Here is a 23,024-nt window from a genome sequence, read left to right as displayed (position 1 = left end):
CTTCTCCACCAGTGAGCTAAATCGCTTTATTTTCCTTACATTTATAATTTTTGAAATATTCCGCCTCTTTGATTGGCGGAAATGAGTTGAGTTGACTAGACTACAAAGAATTTTAAGCTGTGGCAACAATTTATCTGTCACCTCACCATTTATTTCTTCCGTGCGTCACTTGCATCACTGTCACTGTCAAAAGTGTCAAATATTTGGGGACTTGGAAAATCCATCGATTTTCACCGCTTTCACGAAAAAATTGTTTTGCGTAATATTATCTTCTCGATAACCGGAATATCTACTGTGTGTAATAAATAATGGGCAACAAGGGTGTTATTCCGTTTATCAAGGACTTCTATTACGATCCCTTCAAATGGTGAGTAAACATAACCTCTATTTTTGTAATGTGCGTTGGTATGAAGTGTAAATTATTTAGGGAATTTTAGAAACATTAGATTTATACCAAGTGAAGTTAATTCACTCGTAGATAGAATATTAGGTGTACTTGTGTATATTGTAATTTAGGTCGTCTACGATAGTCTACTGGAACTACCAATCTGTTGTTTTGAGATTTAACATTTTGAGAAAAGGTTATCAAGATGAAGAATAATATTATTTATGATACCTGCATGTTGAATAGTTGGCTACATTATGATCATCTATGACCACAAATGTGATGAAATATACATCAATTGAGTGGATCTCATAATGTCATTACTCATTAGTTAGGCTCCTTATCTAAAATCAAACCATCTAACAATTTGTATCTTCAGTTCAATAATTTTGGATGTACAGTCAACCAATTGGAACCCGAAAGAGTGGCCAAACTCTAGAACTATGTCATAGTGACGTTATAAATAAAGATCGTTATCAGCGTGCTGTATTGGTGGCAGAGTATGGTTGACAAAAAACAAATACACAAGTATTTAAAACACTACATATACTTAACTATATTATGAAATATATACATATTTATAATTACTTAGCCAAATTATTGAATAAATAACTAAAATTTGTTTAACATATTTGGCTGTCAGTCGTTCACATTGATTAGAAAAAATCCATTTTAAATAAGTTGTAGAGAGACCTAGGGTTCCAGTTGGTTGACTGTATGTCATGAAATAAAACATGTCTTATGAATAGGCATCAGAGTTTTAATCGCATAATTATTAGTGAGATATGGAGTCAACATTAGACATATTAAATTGAGCTCATATTCATACTGTGTTATTTTATAGAGGTATAAAATAATATTTACTAGTAAGAACTAAAACAATAACATGAAAACTAAAATTAAACCTATAAATAAATGAACTTAAACTAAAAATACAAAATACGGTCATTATTTTAATCGTAATTATTTATGTATTCATGTGACTGTCTCCGGATTCTAGACTTATATTTACGAATTTAATTAATTAATGAGTATGAATATAAGCTCAATTTACGTCTAATTAATTGAAATAAACCCCGTAGGTTCCTAACATCTTACCATGCAATAAAATCTCCAATGTCCACCCATGAAGTAATCATTATGTTGCCGTAACTTAAAACACTTTAAAGAATTCTGCAAAATAACACCATTCATTTTAATTCTTAAAGTATCTGTGTGCAATGCTAAAGTGACATCCACTTATATTTTCATTGAAGAATATTTTTGATGTTGCAGTTCTGAGATACTAGCTCATTGCATTAAAGATGTTACCTTGCTTGATGTAGTATTCATATGTATAAAATCACTTCCTATATATTGGCTCATAACATTCTTATCAGGAGTCTTAACCCGTGGAGCGTCCTATAGACACACAGTGTCCATAACTAATATATAATTTAGGCGGGAGGGTGCTCCACGGGTTAACCAGTCATTAATAAAAACTGGTTTCCAATCCCTGATTCTTATATGTAGGTACTAAATCAAAACAACTTGGGCTGCGAATAATAGCCCACATTTTCAATTAGCTTCTAACATTTTTTATTCAGTTTTAAATAAATACTGTTTATATAAGGATAGCGCATGTGAAGTCTTAATTACTGACTTGAATATTTTAAGTTATGTACCTGAGACCAGCCCAATAAAAATACAAAAACAGATTATTTTTGTGTAACATGGCATCGGCAGAACATTTTAGTAGTAATTGCATGTGTGACCTTGCAATCTTTATAAATGCTTTGTGTCTGTGTAGTTTAAATTCCATAACTGCACATGAATAATCACAGGCATTGATAAAAAGTAATGTAGTAAAAAATATAATTATACCTTTATATTGTTTATGGTTAGAAAAAATAATTGTATAATAATATGTTACAAAATGGATTAACTTGGTCAGAAGATTATCTATTTCTTCCAGTAAAACAGTCAGCTAATTAGACAAATGAAAGTGGTAATTTTAGTCCAGCCAACAATTTAGTTTAGACAGTAAAAATCCTAAAAAAAAAACAAAAAAAAACAGACTTCAAACGGGAAAATATACTTATTATTTTTATATGCCATATGTAGAAAATCATATGCTAAAAAAATATAGCTTTATCTTGAAACCTTTTTTGTCGTAATGGTTAATTGGCTAACAATTACCTTATTTTAACAAAAAGAAACACTGTAGGTATCCATTCAAAGCAAAACAAATCATACTTAATTTACCTACATAATAAACTCGGTTTTATATGTGCTAAAAATAAAACACGTTTGTAACACGATAACAAGTAGGTATGCTGATTATGGTTTTAAATTTCAGGTCAGTGGTGAAGAGCATCGGATTCTTCGCAGTTGGCGTGGTCGTCGCGAGCGAGTGCACAGGCCTAGAACTCATGCCTGCGGTCCCAAATTAAAAAAAAAACATACCATAGACTTTTATGCTAAGTTTAAGTAGTACACCATGATGTTAATTTTGAATTCTCTTTTGTTTTTTCTTCTCGCCGGCGGGATTTTGTGCGATAAACCGAACTTTGTGATTATATTGACGGACGATCAGGATGTCACGATGGGTGGTATGGTTAGTAAATGAAAAACGTTAAATGATGTTGGGAAAATAAATAGTTTGAAACGAGCGGATGTTTTATTTATTTCAGACTCCGATGAAGCATGTCCGGCGGCTTATTGGTGAGGAGGGCATGACGTTTGCTAACACGGTAAGATGCTTTGAATAGTTATCTTATCCCAAACATAAATGAAAACATTATTGTTGTGTCTACGCCGTTAAAATATACCTATTGTGAAGACGTCCTATAGCTGGCACACGTACTATAGGTTATACATTACGATACAAGTAGGTACTGAAAGAGGAAATTCGGAACGAGTGGCGATAAATTAAAACACGATCGAAGGGAGTCGTGTTTGCAATATATTCCTATGCCTCGAGTCACGGTGCTGTTACACAGGCAATACAATTGCCTGCAATCTACATACCATTGCCGCGTTTGTTCAATACGCACCAATTAACTATGGAGCAAACGCGGCAATGGTATTTAAATTGATGGAATTGTGTTGCCCGTGTACGAGCATCGTTACACACGATATTTTCATCACACTTGCAATAAAGTATGTAGGTAGGTATTTAAAAATAAAAAAGTTTTCAGTACAGATGGTGTTTTATTTACGCACTAGTGCGAGAAGTGGTTCATTATATGCCAGGTCAAAACTTCGGAGACTCATCTGTACTGAAAAACGTCGTACGATACACGTGAATTTCTAAATGAAAAATAATTAGTTACGTTGTTTCTAAGCTGTTTTTAGGAAATTCGTAACTCGTGTCGATTTAAAACACTCCCTTCGGTCGTGTTTTAATTATCGCCACTCGTTTCGAACTTCCTTTTTTACGCACTTGTATCGTAATGTACTATAATCATGGTACTATTAGGTAAGTGTCATAACTCCCTAGGGAAAAATGCTTTTTATATAACGCTTGCTACGCCTGTTTACTTACTTACCTACTGTGCAAGTGTGATGAAAGGTACCTAAGTTACGCAGAAGTTAGCTTGTATGTCTGTCAATCTCTAATCTCATAAGTCTACTGTCAACCTCGGTACCTACCTAATGCTACTGCAGGGTTAGCACATGATTGCCGCGAGATAGACTACCCGTCCTTATGTCATAAATACAGTTAAGACGTGACATCTATCTCGCGGCGACATACTCTCGCGGCAATCATGTGCTAGGCCTACTGGACGCCAAAAGATACTATAGTAGTTTGTATCATGTTAAAAAGAAGAATGAATCATATTTTAGACGTAATTGATAATTACTTAGGATTTTATAGTGCATACAATTAGTGTAAAATACCTAAATGACCTCGGATGGCTAGTTACGTGATGTTCATGATGCAATGGACAAGATTACAGGGTCTTTATTCGTATTTTAATGACTCCTAGTTAGATATTTCATTTCATTTTATATGCTAATCATGTACCTAACATGGCAATGATTTACAACAATGTCAACAGATATCTATACCTATACCAATTCCATAGCATACTAATACCATAGTATCTGCTGAAACAAGAGTTCGAGTAGCATCCATCAATATTAGTATATATATAATATTTGTATGTATTAATTATATAATAAGTTTATTAAGTATACAACGTGTTTCCGGTAACACTCAAAACCTCAGACACCCCAACTGATTTTTATTTTTTTATACTCATCTAGAGTAGGTATTCATCTTTTAATCTGATGGTTACTTTTTTTTTAATTGAATTTTTAATTTTCTGTACAGCTCTACTTGACTTTTAGCTCTACACTCAATAAAATAATTGCTAACTTCCACCATAAAACTATTTATTTGTGTACGTTACTGCAACGACATAAGGTTTACCAATAGACAGCTAAGATGTCACTGTAAAACACTTTAAATCTTTGTCACAGTAAACTTCAAATTGGACAGGTAATCGCAGTAAGCAAATTTAAACCCAATATTTAAAATGACAAGGTTGTAATTAGGTACGAGTTCAATTTATTATGACTTATGATAAACATTAAGATTAAACTGACAAACAACGTCAAACTTGCAGCGGAAAAAAATAATCGTCCAAGTAACCAGCCAGTATTAATACCCCTAAATACTGAAAAAGGTAAACAACCTCTAGCAATGCGATATACACAATGTTGTCTTACGAGTACAATTGAATAGGCACGTAAAAAATAACTAATAATACAAATTTAAATAAAAATATTACCCCCATCAAGATATAGCTCAATCGATTCTACTCTCGATTCTGAACAAACTGTTTTCAGGTTTTTAGTGTTAAGTGAAACACGGTGTATATGTATAATATTTTTATTTATGTATTTTATCACTATTTTGTATTGTACTTCAGCTGTTTTCGATTAATCCTAATCTGTTATTTTTCATTCTCTTTGCACCATTTTTACTTGTCTCTGTTTGGCCCGATGGTTGACTGGTAGAGAATGCCATTAGGCATTAAGTCCGCCATTTGTACATTTTTATTTTACTTATGTGCAATAAAGTTTAAATAAATAAATACCAAAATAAAAATATTTACAGCAGGTAAGCACCTATGTACTTTAATGAACCCTTTACTGCATAAGAAACCATTTTATTGCTAATATTATGATGCATGAACTCTATTGAGAACTATTAAAGTCGGTACGTATAATTCCAATTAAAAGGTTAAAAGATTAATTAGGCTATTCCCTCTAGTCTTACCGCGTAGTTTTACCAGTTGAACCACTGGGAATGTTCTTCCCAATATACTCACTGATAGTAAGGGCTAGGCAATAGGTGGGTTACGTTTGTTAGGTACCTAAAGATTCCCGAAGGGCAAACAATCTTGAAATAGGATAGGGCTCCGTCGAAACAGTTGTCGCGTCTGGTTTCGTACAAAAAAGCAAAGTCTTACAATCAAGTCTATGGGACCGTCCCCACTCAGGCGTCGCGTGTCTCGCGGCGCGGAACGGACGTCTCCGCCACGCCGCCTGGGGCGCGTCTTACGTCCTTCCTATACAAAATGTACTGAGGAGACGTTTTTTGAATTACATTCGGGCGGCGTGGTGGAGACGTCCGTTGCGCGCCGCAAGACATGCGTCTTATGAGTGTGGATGGTCCCTATTGGGAAGAAAATTCCAATGGTTCAACTGATAAAACTATGCGGTTTTCAGACTACAGGGAATAGGTCGATTAATTAAAATATCACCGGCATCTGAACAAAGTTCACGAGTGCCCACCAGGCGGGTACTTAGTTGCGAAAGTCTAAAATCCTGTAAAAAATAAATCCTCTTGCACCCATGCAGTTCGTGTCATCCCCAATCTGCTGCCCGAGCCGTGCGAGCTTCCTCACCGGTCTCCACGTCCATAACCATGGGACCAGGAACAACACAGTGCGAGGTGGATGCTATGGAACTCAGTGGGAAAAACTTGAAATGAAGACATTTGCCACGGCTCTGAACGATGTAGGGTATAAGACGTTCTACGCTGGAAAGTATCTCAACGAAGTAAGTTTGCCTTTATTTGACTGGTCTTAAAGTCCATAACCTTGGCACCAGGAACAAAACAGTGCGAGGTGGATGCTATGGACCTCAGTGGGAAAAACTTGAAATGAAGACATATGCTACTGCTCTGAAGGAGGCTGGTTATAATACGTTTTACGCTGGAAAGTATCTAAATGAAGTAAGTTAGATATTTGTCTATTTTACTGGGTATCGGACTGATCTTAAAGTTAATGATTATGGGACCAGGAACAACACAGTACTAGGTGGATGCTATATACCTCAGTGGGAAAAACTTGAAATGAAGACATTTGCTACTGCTCTAAGGGCATGCAGGGTATAAGACGTTCGACGCAAGAAAGTATCTCAATGAAGTAAGTTATATTTATCGATTTGACTGGTCTCAAAGTCCATAAGTCCATAACCATGGGATCGTGGGACATGGGAAAAAGTTGAGATGAAGACATTTGCCACGGCCAGGGGCGGCTCACTCGGCGATTCTATCGTCGTGCTACAAATACATGCCGGCGGCCGCGAGTTCGCGGCTCATTCAATGGTGACGACCTACGCGCGGCGGATTAGAATTCAATGTCGGGTGGCCGTGTGCGGTCCGTTTGTTAATGGAGGTAAGTATTTAGAATGGCGGCATTTTGTTAACATCAAAGGAGTGAGCCTTCTGTACTTGTACTATTATAATATATTATATATTCTGGGCCACGGCTTTAAAAGATGTTGGTTATAATACTGTAGAACGTATTGATGGAAAAAATTGAGCTAACGGCTTGGTCCATATTCTATACCCATTATTTTACTGGGTACCGGACTGGTCTAAAAGTCCATAATCACGGGGAGAATATTATACCAACACAGTCCGGGACAGATTCCTGTGGACCAGGATATAACCAACAATTATTTCAAGCTTTTCTAAATGTGGCATGTTTCTCGTAAGTGCGAAGTGCGTTATCACATTATCCGATCCGATATCGGATGTAGGACCGATATGATGTGGTCCTGTACATTATATGATGTGGTCCTATATATTAAAGTGGCCAGTTTTGACTCTCGCTTTTGACGTCCGATATCGGATCGGGTAATGTAAAACCGCTCTAAGGGTCGAAGGGCCGTGCTCGCGCGGCCTCTATTTTGGGGAATCTCTATATCCAATGTACTGGGGTGTTTTGTCTCCTTTACCCTTGGAGTATCTGACGTAAGGCCCTAATCTGCCTGTCTGATATATTTACAGTACGGTAAAACAGACAGAGGAACTTCGGTGCCACCCGGCTGGACGGAATGGCACGGGCTTGTGGGAAACTCTGTCTACTACAACTATACGCTGTCGAACAATGGCGTGCCGACGCACTCTGAAGACCTTTACCTTACGGATATCATCGTAAGTATTTTACTCGTATCGTACGAACCTAGGTTTTTTTTTTATACTACGTCGCTGGCAAACAAGCATATGGAAAGCGGTCACCTATGGACGCCTGCAACTCAAAGAGTGTCACATGCGCGTTGTCATCCCATAAGAAACTTGTACATTCCCTTTTGCTGTGTTAAGTACAACACAGCAAAAAGAAGTGAACAAGTTCTAAGGAGGGTACGGCTTGCTGACGACTCAAAGGACAATAGACGGAACAAGTTAGTTCCGTAAGTCCTCCCGTCATCAGCACACCGCACCCTCGTTGAGCTCTGGGCAGCCTTACTCACCGGCAGGAACACAACACTGAGTAGGGTAGTGATATTTGGCTGCGGTCTTCTGTGAGGCGGAGGTACTACCCCAGTTGGGCTCTGCTCTAGATTCGAACGAGACGATATCCGCTGTGCTGTGCCCTACCACACAAAGCGGAATAACTAGGTAAAGCATGACCAGGGATATCTATTTATGGCTACGCGCCAACGCGCCATGTTGCGGAATTTCATAAGAACTATTTTCTTCATACTAAACTGAATTGTTACCCCATACATCAGAATAACAGCGCCCTCCTGACAATAGTCATATATTTCTGGTCAGGCTTTAGTACAGTCACCGGCATAAATAAGTGTTGATTTCTGTACTTTGTCGCTCTAAATCGACATTTGACAATTTCATATGACGTTTCAAACAAGACGTTAATGTGACAAGGTATAGAATAGAATAGAATAGAGAATGTATTTGCATACCACATACGATACATATGTATTACATGGCTACCTAATGATTCTCCGACAATTTTTTAGCCGATTATTGATTCGCCGACAACTATTCGCCGAATGCCATTTAGCCGAATAATCAAACTATCGCTGTCACTTTTGGTAGAATCTTGATTCGCATACAGTTCAGTTCGCTTCTGTGCAAATTATCCGAACTATTATTGGACATTTTTCATATAGCAAAGTAATATTTTCGTTTAGGCCACGTTTAGTCGAATAACGTTTCACATTTTATACATTGTTAAAATATTTTCGAATGAATAACTTATCGCTGTTGTAAAAAAAATACGCACTTATAGACACTTTTTTTTCTTACGTACATACATATAATCACGCCTGTAACCCATAAAGGTGTAGGTAGAGCACATGAACTACTAAGTTTCAGTGCCACTCCTGATTGTGACATTGCAGTGACAGTGCCACAATTTAACCCATATCCCACAGTCAACTTCTACGAAACCCACGAGAAGAAAGTGGGGGGGGGGGCGTCTTGAACAATGTATAATGTGAAATTCTTTTCGTTGCGGTAATAATTTACATATACCTACTGGCAACATTATGTTCTTTAAAAAAATGGTGAGTTGAAAACAACAATACATAATTTACTAAAATTAATCCTTAGAATCAGAACATGATGATTAATATAAATAAGTAAATGAAATAAATGTGAATTACTATTACAAACGATCTAACAACTAGATTTTTGAATCCGCGGAACACTTTGTCCGCAAGTTTGAGTTCCAGGCTCCAGCAAACTCACCAAAAAAAAACCAAATGATCACTCGACCTATTGTGTTTCGACCAATTTTGTGTCGGCCAATTTTTACAATTACTTAATGATTGTTCGTCGAAAAGTAAATCGGCGTATCAAATTTCTGCCTACCGACTCCGTTTACGAACGAATATTATGCGACATGAGCATCTTCCAATCGTTATTCGGCCAAAACAGACGTCGGCGTACCGAAAATCGGCGTATTTTATTTCGGAATATCAATCGGGCACCATAGATTTAAGTCGGCTTATAAAGACTGAGTCTAGTTTTTCAGTTTTTAAGTGTGTGGGGATTTTATTATAAATATTGATAGCTCTGTAATATGGTCCGTTTTTAAATATTTCTAATTTAGGTTCTGGTAGTTCTAGATACTGATGGCGGCGAGGATTTTGACAAAATTTTAATAAATGCAGGTTTTTTCTAACAAATGATGCAACTTCCAGAATATACAGGGAAGGGAGGGTCAACAGGTTTAAGTTTTTGAAATGGGGTCTGCAGCTCTGGGGTTGATGTATGTTTGCTAGGATTCTAATATATTTTTTTTGCATAATAAAAAAGTGCTATGGCCCCACAGGAGGAGTCCATAGGTATAGTACTTAATCATCACATATTTATGCCGGTGACTGTACCTATTTATGGATAGGTTAGTAGTTATGTTGTCATGTCACTACTGGATCTATTCTATCTATCTCTATCTACATAGGTAGTCGGCAATGAAATCTATAGATGATTGATATGGTTTTCCCTGCATTATCATGGACACATGATCGCACATGTCACATGTTTTACGTTGTCTACTAAGTCATCTGAAATTAATACCTGTTCAAAGAAGTTACCTACGTACAAAGTTCAGAGAAGTAATAAATCAAGTAAACCTCGGAGATTCCAGGCGGTTCTTAATCAGATCACGGCTCGTTAAGATTTCCTCTTTTCTCTGTCGATATCAGCTATTTAATAAACGATGATGGAGATACGAGTAAACATGAGAAACATCCTGATGATCCTGATCTCTTTCTTAGCCATCATAAAAGGCACATGAACCTTTTTTTTAAATTTCAGAGAGACTTAAGCGTCAACTTCTTAGAAAACCAGACGGAACCATTTCTAATGGTGTTGGCGCCGCCGGCTCCTCACCAGCCGTTCACGCCCGCGCCGCGCCACAAGGACTCTTTTAATGGCGTCACAGCACCTAGGACGCCAATCTTCAATGTGGCTGCAAAGGTAAAACCGGCCAAGAGCGTGTCGAGACACGCTCTGTGTAGGGTTAATATCTTAAAGTTATGTTTCAAAAGTTAGAGGGGGGGGGGGACATTTTTTTACTTTTGGAGCGATTATTCCGAAAATATTAACATTATCAAAAAATGATTTTAGTGAGCCCCTATTCATTTTTAAATGCTTATTCAGCAATGTATTGAAGGGAAGGCGTTAGGATTGAACCCCCCCCCCCCCCCCCCCCCCCCCACTTTACGTGTACCCTAATAAAACATTTTTTTTTTTCACTTTTATTTTTGCACTTTGTTGGCGTGATTGATATCCATATTGGTACCAAATTTCAGCTTTGTAGTGCTAACGGTCACTGAGATTATCCGCGGACGGACAGACAGACATGGCGAAACTATAAGTTGACTACAGAACCCTGAAAAGGAGGACCTTATGTCATATTTTTGATATTAATTATGTTGTCTTTAGCAAGAGCTTCGTAGATCAGATACAGCCGTTTGTATATAACTGTTAATCCGTTTTCACACTATCCGATCTGGGGGGTTACCATGACGTGCTAAAGCCGTACAGTTTAGGTTAAAAGAGAGGGACGGAGCTATGTAACTGCTATAGCTGTGTCCCTTTCTCTCAACCTAAACTGAACGTCTTTAGTACGTCATGGTAACCCCCCAGATATCGGATGTCAATGGAAAAAATCCAAGATGGCGCCTGTGGGTATGGGATATCGGTCCAACATCCGATATCGGATCGGATAATGTGAAAACGCACTTAAGCCTAGTTGGCACACCACCAGCTATTTAGTTAGACACCGACTACCATTTCTAATTTATAGCTTGTAGCTTCGAGAAAGGAGCTACAAAAAGGTGAAAGTCATCTTCAGTTACCGCTAAAATGTGGGGTGGAAGTTTATCACTACATAGTATAAAACAAAGTCACTTTCTCTGTCCCTATGTCCCTATGTATGCTTAAATCTTTAGAACTACGCAATGGATTTTCATGCGGTTTTTTTAAATAGATAGAGTGATTCTAGAGGAAGGTTTATATGTAGGTATAGTACCCGTGCAAAGCCGGGGCGGGTCGCTAGTATGAAATAAACGAATTTTATTTATTTATTATTATATGAAGCATGCCGCAATTCCCAAATTTAACGGGAAAAAGCTAGTATTTATCTAGTTCCAAAAATATGTGTTTCAGGACAAACACTGGTTAATGACAATGCCGCCATCTCCGCTCCCCGCCTCGCTGCTGCCTGAGTTAGACCGAGCTTACCGTTCCCGATGGGAGGCACTTCTAGCAGTGGACGAAATGGTTGCCGAAGTTGTCGCTGCGTTGAAGAAAGGCGGGCAGGATAATACCTATATTATATACACTTCGGACAACGGGTATCATGTTGGTAAGTTTCTATTGGTGAAATAGAAGTATAAACTGTTCTCTCTCTCTGGTTTTTGAGTTAGACAGAGCGTACCGATTTCATTGGGAGGCGCTTCTAGCTGTGGACGAAATGGTTGCCGAAGTTGTTGCTGCGTTGAAGAAAGGCGGCCAGGATAATACCTATATTATATACACTTCGGACAACGGGTATCATGTTGGTAAGTTTCTATTGGTGAAATAGTAAGTATAAACTGCTCTCTCTCTCTCTCTCTCTCTCTCTCTCTCTCTCTCTCTCTCTCGCTTCTAGCTGTGGACGAAATGGTTGCTGAAATTATTGTTTCGTTGAATAAGGCGGGCAGAATAATACCCGTATTATATACACTTCGGACAACGGGTATCATGTTGGTAAGTTTCTATTGGTGAAATAGAAGTATAAACTGTTCTCTCTCTCTGGTTTTTGAATTAGACCGAGCTTACCGATCTCGTTGGGAGGCGCTTCTAGCTGTGGACGAAATGGTTGCCGAAGTTGTTGCTGCGTTGAAGAAAGGCGGGCAGGATAATACCTATATTATATACACTTCGGACAACAGGTATCATGTTGGTAAGTTACTATTGGTGAAATAGTAAGTATAAACTGTTCTCTCTCTCTCTCTCTCTGTCTCTCTCTCTCTCTCTCTCTCTCTCTCTCTCTCTCTCTCTCTCTCTCTGGTTCTTGAGTTAGACCGAGCTTACCAATCTCGTTGGGAGGCGCTTCTAGCTGTGGACGAAATGGTTGCCGAAGTTGTTGCTGCGTTGAAGAAAGGCGGCCAGGATAATACCTATATTATATACACTTCGGACAACGGGTATCATGTTGGTAAGTTTCTATTGGTGAAATAGAAGTATAAACTGTTCTCTCTCTCTGGTTTTTGTGTTAGACAGAGCTTACCGATTTCGTTGGGAGGCGCTTCTAGCTGTGGACGAAATGGTTGCCGAAGTTGTTGCTGCGTTGAAGAAAGGCGGGCAGGATAATACCTATATTATATACACTTCTGACAATGGGTATCACGTTGGTAAGTTTCTATTGGTGAAATAGAAGTATAAACTGTTCTCTCTCTCTGGTTCTTGAGTTAGACCGAGCTTACCGATCTCGTTGGGAGGCGCTTCTAGCTGTGGACGAAATGGTTGCCGAAGTTGTCGCTGCGTTGAAGAAAGGCGGGCAGGATAATACCTATATTATATACACTTCTGACAATGGGTATCACGTTGGTAAGTTTCTATTGGTGAAATAGAAGTATAAACTGTTCTCTCTCTCTGGTTCTTGAGTTAGACCGAGCTTACCGATCTCGTTGGGAGGCGCTTCTAGCTGTGGACGAAATGGTTGCCGAAGTTGTTGCTGCGTTGAAGAAAGGCGGGCAGGACAATACCTATATTATATACACTTCGGACAACGGATATCACGTTGGTAAGTATCAACAAGGATGATTTATAAAGGATTGACAATCTTTATACTAAGAATCGGGCCTCGATTTATTAACGCCACTATAATACTATCATAACTACACCGATGAGGCCTACAAATTTATTTTTTCAAAATGTGTATTGAAATGATACTCATGACATGATATTAAAATCAAGAAATATGTCATTTGTACTTAAAATAGGTACATTAATAACCACAAAATTAAAATTTTGGAAAAAACCCCCGACCGCGACATAGTAAACCGTTTTTCATGAAACATGGCTAAGAACACTCCTGACTAACTCAGCTTTCAGACAAAAAAAAACTAAATTTAAATGCCACAGACAGACAGACACACACACAGACAGACAGACAGATACGTAAAACTTATAACACCCCGTCGTTTTTGCGTCGGGGGTTAAAAACACGCAAAAATATTGATGAAAATATGATTTTTGCCAATTCCAGGCTGCGAAACAGCGCCATCTAGTTTTATCTATAAATGGCTTCTTTGTATGACTATGTCAGTCCCGGTATATATCGTCCTTGGTATCAATCACCTGAAAGGCCATTCATACACTTCTTACGTTTTTAACACAGGTCCTTAGCTGTGAAAAAAAGTTGTTTCCATGCGCTTACTCCCGTAGCTGCTCAGGCCATTAGCCCCTTCACGGCTCAGCCACGACATTGGTCTAAGCGCGACAGCGGTGAGCGGCGGCCATACATTGAAGCGAGACACAGCGATGGGACTTTTCATTCGCACGTATGGCTGCCGCTCACCGCTGTCGCGCTTAGACCAATGTCGTGGCTGGGCCGTCAATAGTGACTAACTATAGCTACAATATAAACTACCTTTAACTCCGTCTAGTGGCAGTTTTAGGTTTCTAAAAAAAGTTGATCCCTGCTGAGACTTCCTGCAATCTTGATGAATAACACCACTTGTAATACTCATGATGTACCGCCTCATTGGGTTTAGATTAGAGTTAGACCAAGTACGAGTATATCGTTCCCGTTGGGAGTCATAAATCATAATCATATTCATTGCATCCACGTTATAAACCATGTCATACCTAATATTCATAAGTGCTAAATAATATATTTTTTCCGCAGGACAATTCTCCCAAGTTTACGACAAACGCCAGCCTTACGAGTCAGACATCAGGGTGCCCCTCCTAATAAAAGGGCCCTCTATCAAGCCAAACACGACCAGCCGACACCCAGTTATGAACATTGACTTGGCTCCCACCATCTTGAAACTGGCCGGTCTGGAGGTTCCTGGGACTATGGATGGAAGAGCGATTGACGTTTTAGGTACGTTATAGACAAGTTAAGTTTATTATTTACCTTTTCTGTGAGTCTTTATTTTAAAGAGCTATCAAGTCAAACACGACCAGCCAACAGCGAGTTATGAACATTAAGTTGGTGCCCACCATCTTGAAATTTGGCTAGTTTGGAAATTCCTGAGACTATGGATGGAAGAGCTATTGAAGTATTGACGTTTTAGGTATGTTATCCATACTAATATTATAAATGGGAAAGTGTGTGTGTCTGTTTGTTTGTCCGTCTTTCACGGCAAAACGGAGCGACGAATTGTCGTGATTTTTTAAGTGGAGTTAGTTGAAGGGATGGAGAGTGACATAGGCTACTTTTTGTCTCTTTCTAACGCGAGCAAAGCCGCGGGCAAAAGCTAGTATTATTATATACCTACAAGTTAAGGGTCACGGTCAGAAACCCCCACCTAGTTTTTAAACGTGGTTTTAGCGTTCAATCACACAATTTATCGCTTGCAATACGCAACATTGAAAGCTAGGAAGCCGAGTTTTGATTTTGTAAACAATCTGATTGTGTACACATGAAACTGTAAGAGAAGTATAATGTTTAGATTTCTGATTTCCACACTATTCCCGGTCACGAAAGTTATATAACCAGCTTCTGTCTAAAATGAGACCTAATATAGGGAACTTGACTGTAGTAAAGATAAAATATTTTATTCCATGCACGAAATATAGCATCAGATAATTATAAGAAAAACATGGACAGAAGTTATTTTTAAATCCAATTTCTATTTAATAAGTCAGGTAGAAATATATGTATAAAGTAACTGAGTTGACCGTGACGTCACTCAATTCGATTTCATATAAATTCCATATTAGCAAGTCGTTTTGACAGTTCTTAAAAAGAAGCTGATTTGACTAGGAGGCAAGTAGCCTATTTGACGATTCCATATTAATTTCAGATGAAAACCCAGTTCAAGATCGAACCATGCTGGTGGAATATTTCGGACAAAGCCAAGACAGGGCAGTGGACTCGAAGTGCCCGTGGAAATATGACAGCGAGCATTTAGATGTAAGCAGAATTGAGATATTTGGCAGTGTAAAAAATTACCGTATTGCTTTCGACATAGAGTATCTTATGAAACCTACAATCTACGGCAGGCACGCGCAGGCTCGCGATCGCTACTAATGCCGATTTTTAGTGGAAAAGGGTCCGGGCGATTTCAATTCCCTCCCCGCTCTGCCCATTCACGCGCTGCCGGTGAAAACCACCTTTATTTTGATCTTATTTTAACACCAATGGGATATCGCACAGTTTTTATATTTTCCCCTCACTAGCTCGGAAACACGTGTTTTGTCTTTTAATACCTGCGGGTAACAACGCATTTAATCCACTTGTGGGTAAAGTAATTTGACCTTGAATAAAGTCAAATTAACTGCTTTAAAATTGATACAAGTAGGTGAAACTAGTAATAAAGATGGTTTACCACCTGTGGAACTACTGGAAGCAGTGATAAACGCATTTTTTGCATTTTAGTTTCCTCGCTATAGTGAGGGGAAATGTTTTGTGTTACACTCGGGTGCAAATGTATTTTACTTCTCGTGTGTTAAAAAAACTCGCAAGTTCAGGATTCTATTTTCGAACCACTCGCTTCGCTCGTGGTTCAACTATAGAATCCTTTCACTTGCACGTTTTTCAATTCCACACTCAGCGGAAAATACAACTTTGCCCCCTTGTATAACAAATAACTATTATCAATTATTATATTTTAGGAATGCCGACCTCTTTACGAGTGCAAATGCCAGGACTCGGTAAACAACACCTACGCGTGTTTAAGGCGCGTCGGGAAACATGTCAACGACAAATACTGTGAATTCAGAGATGAGAAGGTATTCATGATAATTTTCAATATTATAACCCATTCGTTGCCAGTACGAAGGAGTCTGTTCGGAATCAGTACATACATAAAATCACGCCTGACACTGGCAAGTATGGTCGGGCGATAAGTGATAAAACATCTGGCCCGCCCTATCGCACTTACAAATAGTGTTTTATCATTGAAATGTATGAAAGTATGAAACTTTTATTGTATAAGACCCAATGTACTACATGAAAGCAAATAAATTACTTGATTACTTGCCTGCCTGTATTTCTAAAAAGGGTAGGCAGGGCACATACAACTGATACAACTTTCAGGGTTCAGTCCCACTGTCACAGTATACAGAGTACGATCGTACACTAGGGCCACTCCCGCTCCTCGCTGAAAGTGCTGCCCACCGCCTCTCGGTTACCTCACAGTTACCGCCTGTCAAAAACGCAACAGTCGACCTGTCATATCTCACTCATACAAGCATGGTACGCGTTCAGTTACACGAGCTTAGAATGTGTGCTAGGAACGCGCCTCTTTCATATTATATTTGATCGCCAGTGTCCGAGATGTGCCACTGTTAGCAATTAACGGGTTATAAAGAAACCGAAATTGTGATATTGCAGTGACAGATTGCTACCCCGTCGCCCACACCATTATGAGGAGGCATACGACTCACAAGTTATGACAGATGGCGCCTCCATATTAGTCTATTGCACAGATAAATAATTTCATACGTTTTTTTTTTTATTATAAATGGGCTTACTCTTGACCACAGACTAGCCAAAGGCAAAGACGTGGCCTACGATGGAGTGAGCTCGCCCAGAAGATGCCTGTTCACTCTTGATTTGAAGGTTGCCGGGTTATATGAGCTCGGAAATATAGCCGCCGGCAAGGAATTCCACTCCTTGGCAGTGCGCATAAGAAAAGAAGAAGCAAAGCGCTTCGTGCGGATTCGTGGAATATCCACCAAGTAAGAATGGAGACCGGCCGTGCGTCTAAGAGTCCGATGGTAGAATGGGGATGGTGGAATAAGCTCGTGTAGCTCTTGAGCACACTCCCCGAAGTGCAACCTGTAAAACACCGACAGGGTGCCCGATTGATATTACGAAATAAAATACGCCGATTTTCGTTACGCCGACGTCTGTTTTGGCCGAATAACGATTGGAAGATTCTCATTTCGCATAATATTCGTTCGTAAACGGAGTCGGTAGGCAGAAATTTGATACGCCGATTTACTTTTCGACGAATAATCATTTAGTAATTGTAAAAATTGGCCGACACAAAATTGGTCGAAACACAATAGGTCGAGTGATCATTTGGTTTTTTTTGTGAGTTGACTGGAGCCTGGAATTTGCGTACAAAGTGTTCTGCGGATTCAAAAATCTAGTTGTTAGATCGTTTATAAGAGTATTTCACATTTATTTCATTTACTTATTTATATTACTCATCATGTTCTGATTCCAAGGATTAATTTTAGTAAATATATGTATTGTAGTTTTCAACTCATAATTTTTTTTCAAGAACATAATGTCGTCAGTAGGTATATGTAAATTATTCCCGCAACGAAAACAATTTCACTTTATACAAACCCCCCCCCCCCCCTCTTTCTTCCCGTGGGTGTCGTAGAAGTCGACTGTGGGGTGGCCACTGTGGGGTATGGATTAAATTGTGGCTTTGCCACTGCAATGTCACAATCTGGACTTCTTTCAACTACTTTTTGCCAAGAGTGGCTCTGAAACTTAGTAGTTAATGTGCTCTAGCTACCCCTTTATGGGCTACAGGCGTGATTATAAATGTATGTATGTACGTAAGAAAAAAAGTGTCTATTAAGCGCGTAATTTTTTTACAACAGCGATAATTTATTCGTCCGAAAATATTTTAACAATGTATAAAATGTGAAACGTTATTCGACTAAACATGGCCTAAACGAACATATTACTTTGCTAAATGAAAAATGTCCAATAATAGTTCGGATAATTTGCACAGAAGCGAACTGAACTGTATGCGAACCAAGATTCTACGTAACGTTATTCGACCAAAAGTGACAACGATAGTTTGATTATTCGGCTAAATGGCATTCGGCGAATCGTTGTCGGCGAATCAATAATCGGCTAAAAAATTGTCGGAGAATCATTAGGTAGCCCACCGACAGACTAGCAACTTTCCGCCGATGGGCCAAAGACTGTAGCTTGGCCGTTAGTGACGTGAGTGAGAGCGAGAAGATGATTTTTTTCTCTCTCTCTCTCTCTCACACATATGAATAACAGTGACATGCATAGACACTTGCACAGGCGCCGCCTGGCGGGATAAAATGTCAGTGTGCCTCCTCATTGAAGCCATATCCCACGGTCAACTTTTACCCACGAGAGGAAAGTGGGTGGTAAAAATTCTTAGCCCGTCGCCTTACAAGCAAGACCTTATTGCATCAAAATAAGATCCATATTTGACTAAAATTATAAACTTTTGCTTTATGAAATCAGCTTTATTATACCGGTGAATCTACTTTTTCTTGTCTGTTATTGCCATGGTTACGATCTCCTGAGTCACGCTGGTTTTATGCAAAAATATGCTACTTAAATTATACAGACATGAATTGTCTGGTGTTAACAAGCACTTTCCTTAATTTGCCACCTACAAACATGGACTACATGCATGCTGCTTGCATAATTTACATAAAACCAGCGTGACATAGGGGACCGTAACCATGGCAATAACAGGCAAGAAAACAGTTGATTCACCCATACACTGCTTCATTTTCAGGATTTCATCGAAATCTACGACTTGGACGCCGATCCGTTCGAGCTGACTAACCTGAAGAATTACACTATGGGCGCGTTCATAGCGTGGTACCATCATGTGCTGAGCGCTATGGTGGCATGCAAGGGGCCTGACTGCGACCCAATTTATGTAGATTAACACTTTCGCTACCAAGAACCCGCCTAGGCACTCGTGAACTTTGCACAGATGCCGGACAATACAACTCGTTAGCGGGTTGTCATTGTCATACAAGCGAGCTAACCTGAAGAATGACACTATGCGCGCGTTCAAAGTGTGCCGTGGTACCATCACGTGCTGAGTGCAAGGGGTCTGATTGTGATCCTACTTTTGTGGATAAATGAAAATAGTTTTTGATGAAGTATGTAAAAATGTTTCACTACAGAAACATTTTGTACTAATGTGATGATTAGGGTTAGATAACTTAATTTTAAACTGATTGTTTAAAATAGATTTGTTGCTACTGTGTTATAGTTGTAAAAGTTTGCATAATCGACAAAGATTTTCATTTCTACTTCTATGTAATTGGGAAACTTTACAACAAAATATCGATACAAAATTGTTTACCATGTTTAAAACGAGCTCGTTGCATTTTAGTAGGTAAGTATTTATGATTTATTCTTAAAGGAATGCATGTTCATTTCAGGACAAAGGTTTCAGTTGTAGTCTTATCTTAATTTAACTAATGTATAATTCTACTTTAAAATAAACCACAAATAGATTTTAACAATTTTTATTACTAACTGAACACAACCCTTTATAAAAAAGATTTAAAACTAACAATATCAAAAATCACAGTCTCATGGCACTTACAAAATACTAACAATACTGTATCGAATGTCTAGTCGAAATAGGAGCGTTTGCGCACTGTTAAGACCGTTTCCGGTATCTTTAAATGGTATGACAGAAAACTATGTGATTCCTATGAAATAAATAATAAACCTAGCTTTTTTTTCACAAATGGCCTTATGTTCAAACAGGATGATTTGTTGAGACGCAATAATATGACGTCACACACACAATATCCAATTTAAAGGAAACAACGTTACATCTACTTTAGACAATGAAACGAACACTGCTTAAGCAAAGGCCTTAGTCTGCCAAAAGGGGTTTTAGTATAAAATAAAAGCGTTACACTGGATAGGGCCTGTAACAAAAGCAAAAAATTTAACTGTAGGCTATACTCCTTATAATGACCAATTTTTGTTCAGCGGCTTTTAAAAATAACTTTTATTTTGATTTTTAGCACCCATGACAGTTTTTCCTAAGAGGTAATATAATGCGAACTAAGTCTCACAACAATAATGGCGTACATTGAAGCGAATATTTATTTTGTATGAAAAATTACAGAATTCATAATTTTTAAGTCGCTAACCAAATGTTGGTCAGTTTAGGGAGTAGGGACAATCTGCGACTAGAGTAACATGAGTCACGATTTTATGGCATGTTCAATTTATTCACGATGTAAGTTCAAGTGGTAATCTATCTCTAAATAAGTGTTACTTCCCGAAATATGCATGGATCCTTTCATTTGTAGTTCAAATAAATAATAATAAAAGTCACGTGGCCCCGGTAGGCCTCAGAAGCGCTGGCTGGACGTCGTGGTTGCGGATATGCAAGAGAATCAATCAATCACACCTCAGGAGTCAATCTCACACCTAAGGTCAATCTCACACCTAAGGATGTCGAACGGGCAAAGTGGAGAAGACTGAGCAGGAAAGCGGACCCTGGCGCTAGGCCGGGAAAACGCTAGGTTGAAAAAGAAAAGTCGTGACTCACGTTACTTTTACGTGGATTCACCCAGTACAATCTACAGTTTTTTTTTTTTTTTGCTTTTGTTACAGTCCCCTGTAGTTTTCTCAGGATCGTACCAAGATCGGGTCGCAAGCGGCGCGCAAACGCTCTACCCGTATTATCAAGTGACGGCGGGCACTTGCTGTCGGCTCTCTATGCTGAAGTAGTCTGTCACTTTGCTTTGGTTATAACTGTCGTCGTGGTACACCAGGGGGCAGGGGAAGTACTTCTGTGGATTAAAATTACGTGTTAGATTTGCAGGTCTAAACTTGGGCACTTATGTACTACACTAGACTAGACGGTTGGTAAAAAAAAATGTAGCCAGAATCGAAAATATCGGATCAGACATAGGGCCCCTGTCCGTTGAGGGTTTTAGGAAGGGTGTTCTCTACTGAAAGCGACTAGAGCCAAGTCACGGATAACTAATTCAAAGTAAAAAGTTTCTTTTCTCAAACATGCAATGAAATATTGTCTTTACGTTCCTTAAAATGGGCTGGGAAGTATCGCTTTTTGGGCGCAACAACTCGAGAGGACTGTAAAGGGATTTCATATTATTTTTCAGGCCTAGGTCTGCAAAGTAACTTTTTTTTATAAAATAATGTCCTTTAGAGCATTTTTTTTTTTATTTCATTGTATGTTTGAGAAAAGCACTATACATGCCTCGGCGTGAAAACGGATTCCCGGCCTCGTATCCCTATCCGGCCTCGCTCGCACGCTCGCTCGACCGTATATACCCACTTGGCCGGAAATCCTCATTTTCCCGGCCTCTGATGTAATGTACTATTTTTTCTGGATCGCCTGACCCGCGTATAACTTTTTTATTAATTAACGACAAAAATACTGGAAAAGAAATCTAAGGACATGTCATTATTAATAGAAATAAAAGTCTGTTAATCGGTAAATCAAATAAAAGCATATAGATGTCGGCACCTGCACAGCTTTGACTCCGCCGGAGATATCAAGCGGATGGGGACTGACGCTGCTACCTGTGGGAGAATAGTTATTTGTTATACAAGGGGCAAAGTTCGCCGAGTGTGGAACTTCATAGTTGAACCGAGCGTAGCGGATTCAGCTCGAGAGAAGCTGGAATGCTAAAAATGCGTTTAATACTGCTTCCAGTACGGAATATCTTTATTACTAGTTCACCTACTTTTATCAACTTGGCAGAAAAATTCAAGGTAATTTCACTAGGGATAAAATGCGTTTTTACCCGCTGGTATTAAAGGACAAAGAGGATCAAAGAGGATATTATTAGAGTTACTGTTGAAGTAAAATGTGTAATCACAGTGCATAGACTGCCATCTCTTGACACAAGCTTAAAACTTTTGAACCTCAGTTTTGACAATTTGGCCCATATTCTTAGCTTGATATGTGCTAAACTGTCAAATATTAATATTAGCGCCATCTAGCTGAGCGTACCCAAAGGTGTAATGCCATCTAGGCCACCGTACCTTTTTCTGTGTGGTACTGCGTTACGTTTTTTTCTTAGACTTCATTTGTCTATACGGAATTATATGTGTCTTTGGTACTGGCAAAACAGAAATCCAACAACAATTTGTCGAATGGGGATATATCCGTGGATCTTACCGTGTATTGTGACCATGTCTTTCTCCACAGTCGTGTTTTTCCCGTTTTCCCATCCGCTGGGTTTAAAGGCCACAACCTCGGTGAAAGCGCCGTTCAAGCTGTCTAAGTAGCTCTTCTTTCAGATAAGTTCTGTAAAATTCTCAATGCTTCAAATTAACCATTTGGAAAATTAATTAGATCTAATAAAATCTGGGGGCTCGGCAATGCGGGGGAAAGACAAGCGAAGCGAAGCGAAAGAGAGTAAAGATAGGCAGGGCTATCTTTTCACGAAGCCCTATTGCGTCATAGTCAACCA

General features: G+C 38.9%; 1 protein-coding gene and 1 long non-coding RNA gene across 2 annotated transcripts; one reads left to right on the top strand and one right to left on the bottom strand.

Annotated features, from left to right (window-relative positions):
• Positions 1-168: 168 nt before the first annotated feature.
• Positions 169-20,720, top strand: LOC125236527 (N-acetylglucosamine-6-sulfatase-like). The gene is made up of 11 exons (XM_048143356.1): positions 169-367; positions 2,724-2,981; positions 3,058-3,117; positions 6,239-6,439; positions 7,677-7,823; positions 10,455-10,616; positions 11,811-12,009; positions 14,539-14,739; positions 15,665-15,774; positions 16,476-16,592; positions 19,334-20,720. Exons 2-11 carry the CDS (start codon positions 2,865-2,867, stop codon positions 19,487-19,489), a joined length of 1,470 nt encoding a protein of 489 aa, XP_047999313.1. The 5' UTR covers positions 169-367; positions 2,724-2,864; the 3' UTR covers positions 19,490-20,720.
• Positions 20,066-22,126, bottom strand: LOC125236528. Its single transcript, XR_007178214.1, has 2 exons — positions 22,073-22,126; positions 20,066-21,371 (listed from the first exon to the last, which is right to left on the bottom strand). It is a non-coding gene; the product is annotated as an uncharacterized LOC125236528 (long non-coding RNA).
• Between the last annotated feature and the right edge of the window lie 898 nt (positions 22,127-23,024).

The sequence above is a fragment of the Leguminivora glycinivorella genome, chromosome 19, assembly GCF_023078275.1.
Source record: "Leguminivora glycinivorella isolate SPB_JAAS2020 chromosome 19, LegGlyc_1.1, whole genome shotgun sequence".
Classification (NCBI taxonomy): domain Eukaryota; kingdom Metazoa; phylum Arthropoda; class Insecta; order Lepidoptera; family Tortricidae; genus Leguminivora; species Leguminivora glycinivorella.
This window is presented reverse-complemented; position numbering and strand designations above follow the sequence as displayed.

Bases quoted from the DNA above. Each gene is read 5' to 3' on its own strand.
- LOC125236527 (XM_048143356.1), top strand. From the start codon at position 2,865: ATGATGTTAATTTTGAATTCTCTTTTGTTTTTTCTTCTCGCCGGCGGG. The intron at 2,982-3,057 runs GTTAGTAAATGA...TATTTATTTCAG, and splicing joins ATGTCACGATGGGTGGTATG to ACTCCGATGAAGCATGTCCG. The intron at 10,617-11,810 runs GTAAAACCGGCC...TATGTGTTTCAG, and splicing joins TCTTCAATGTGGCTGCAAAG to GACAAACACTGGTTAATGAC.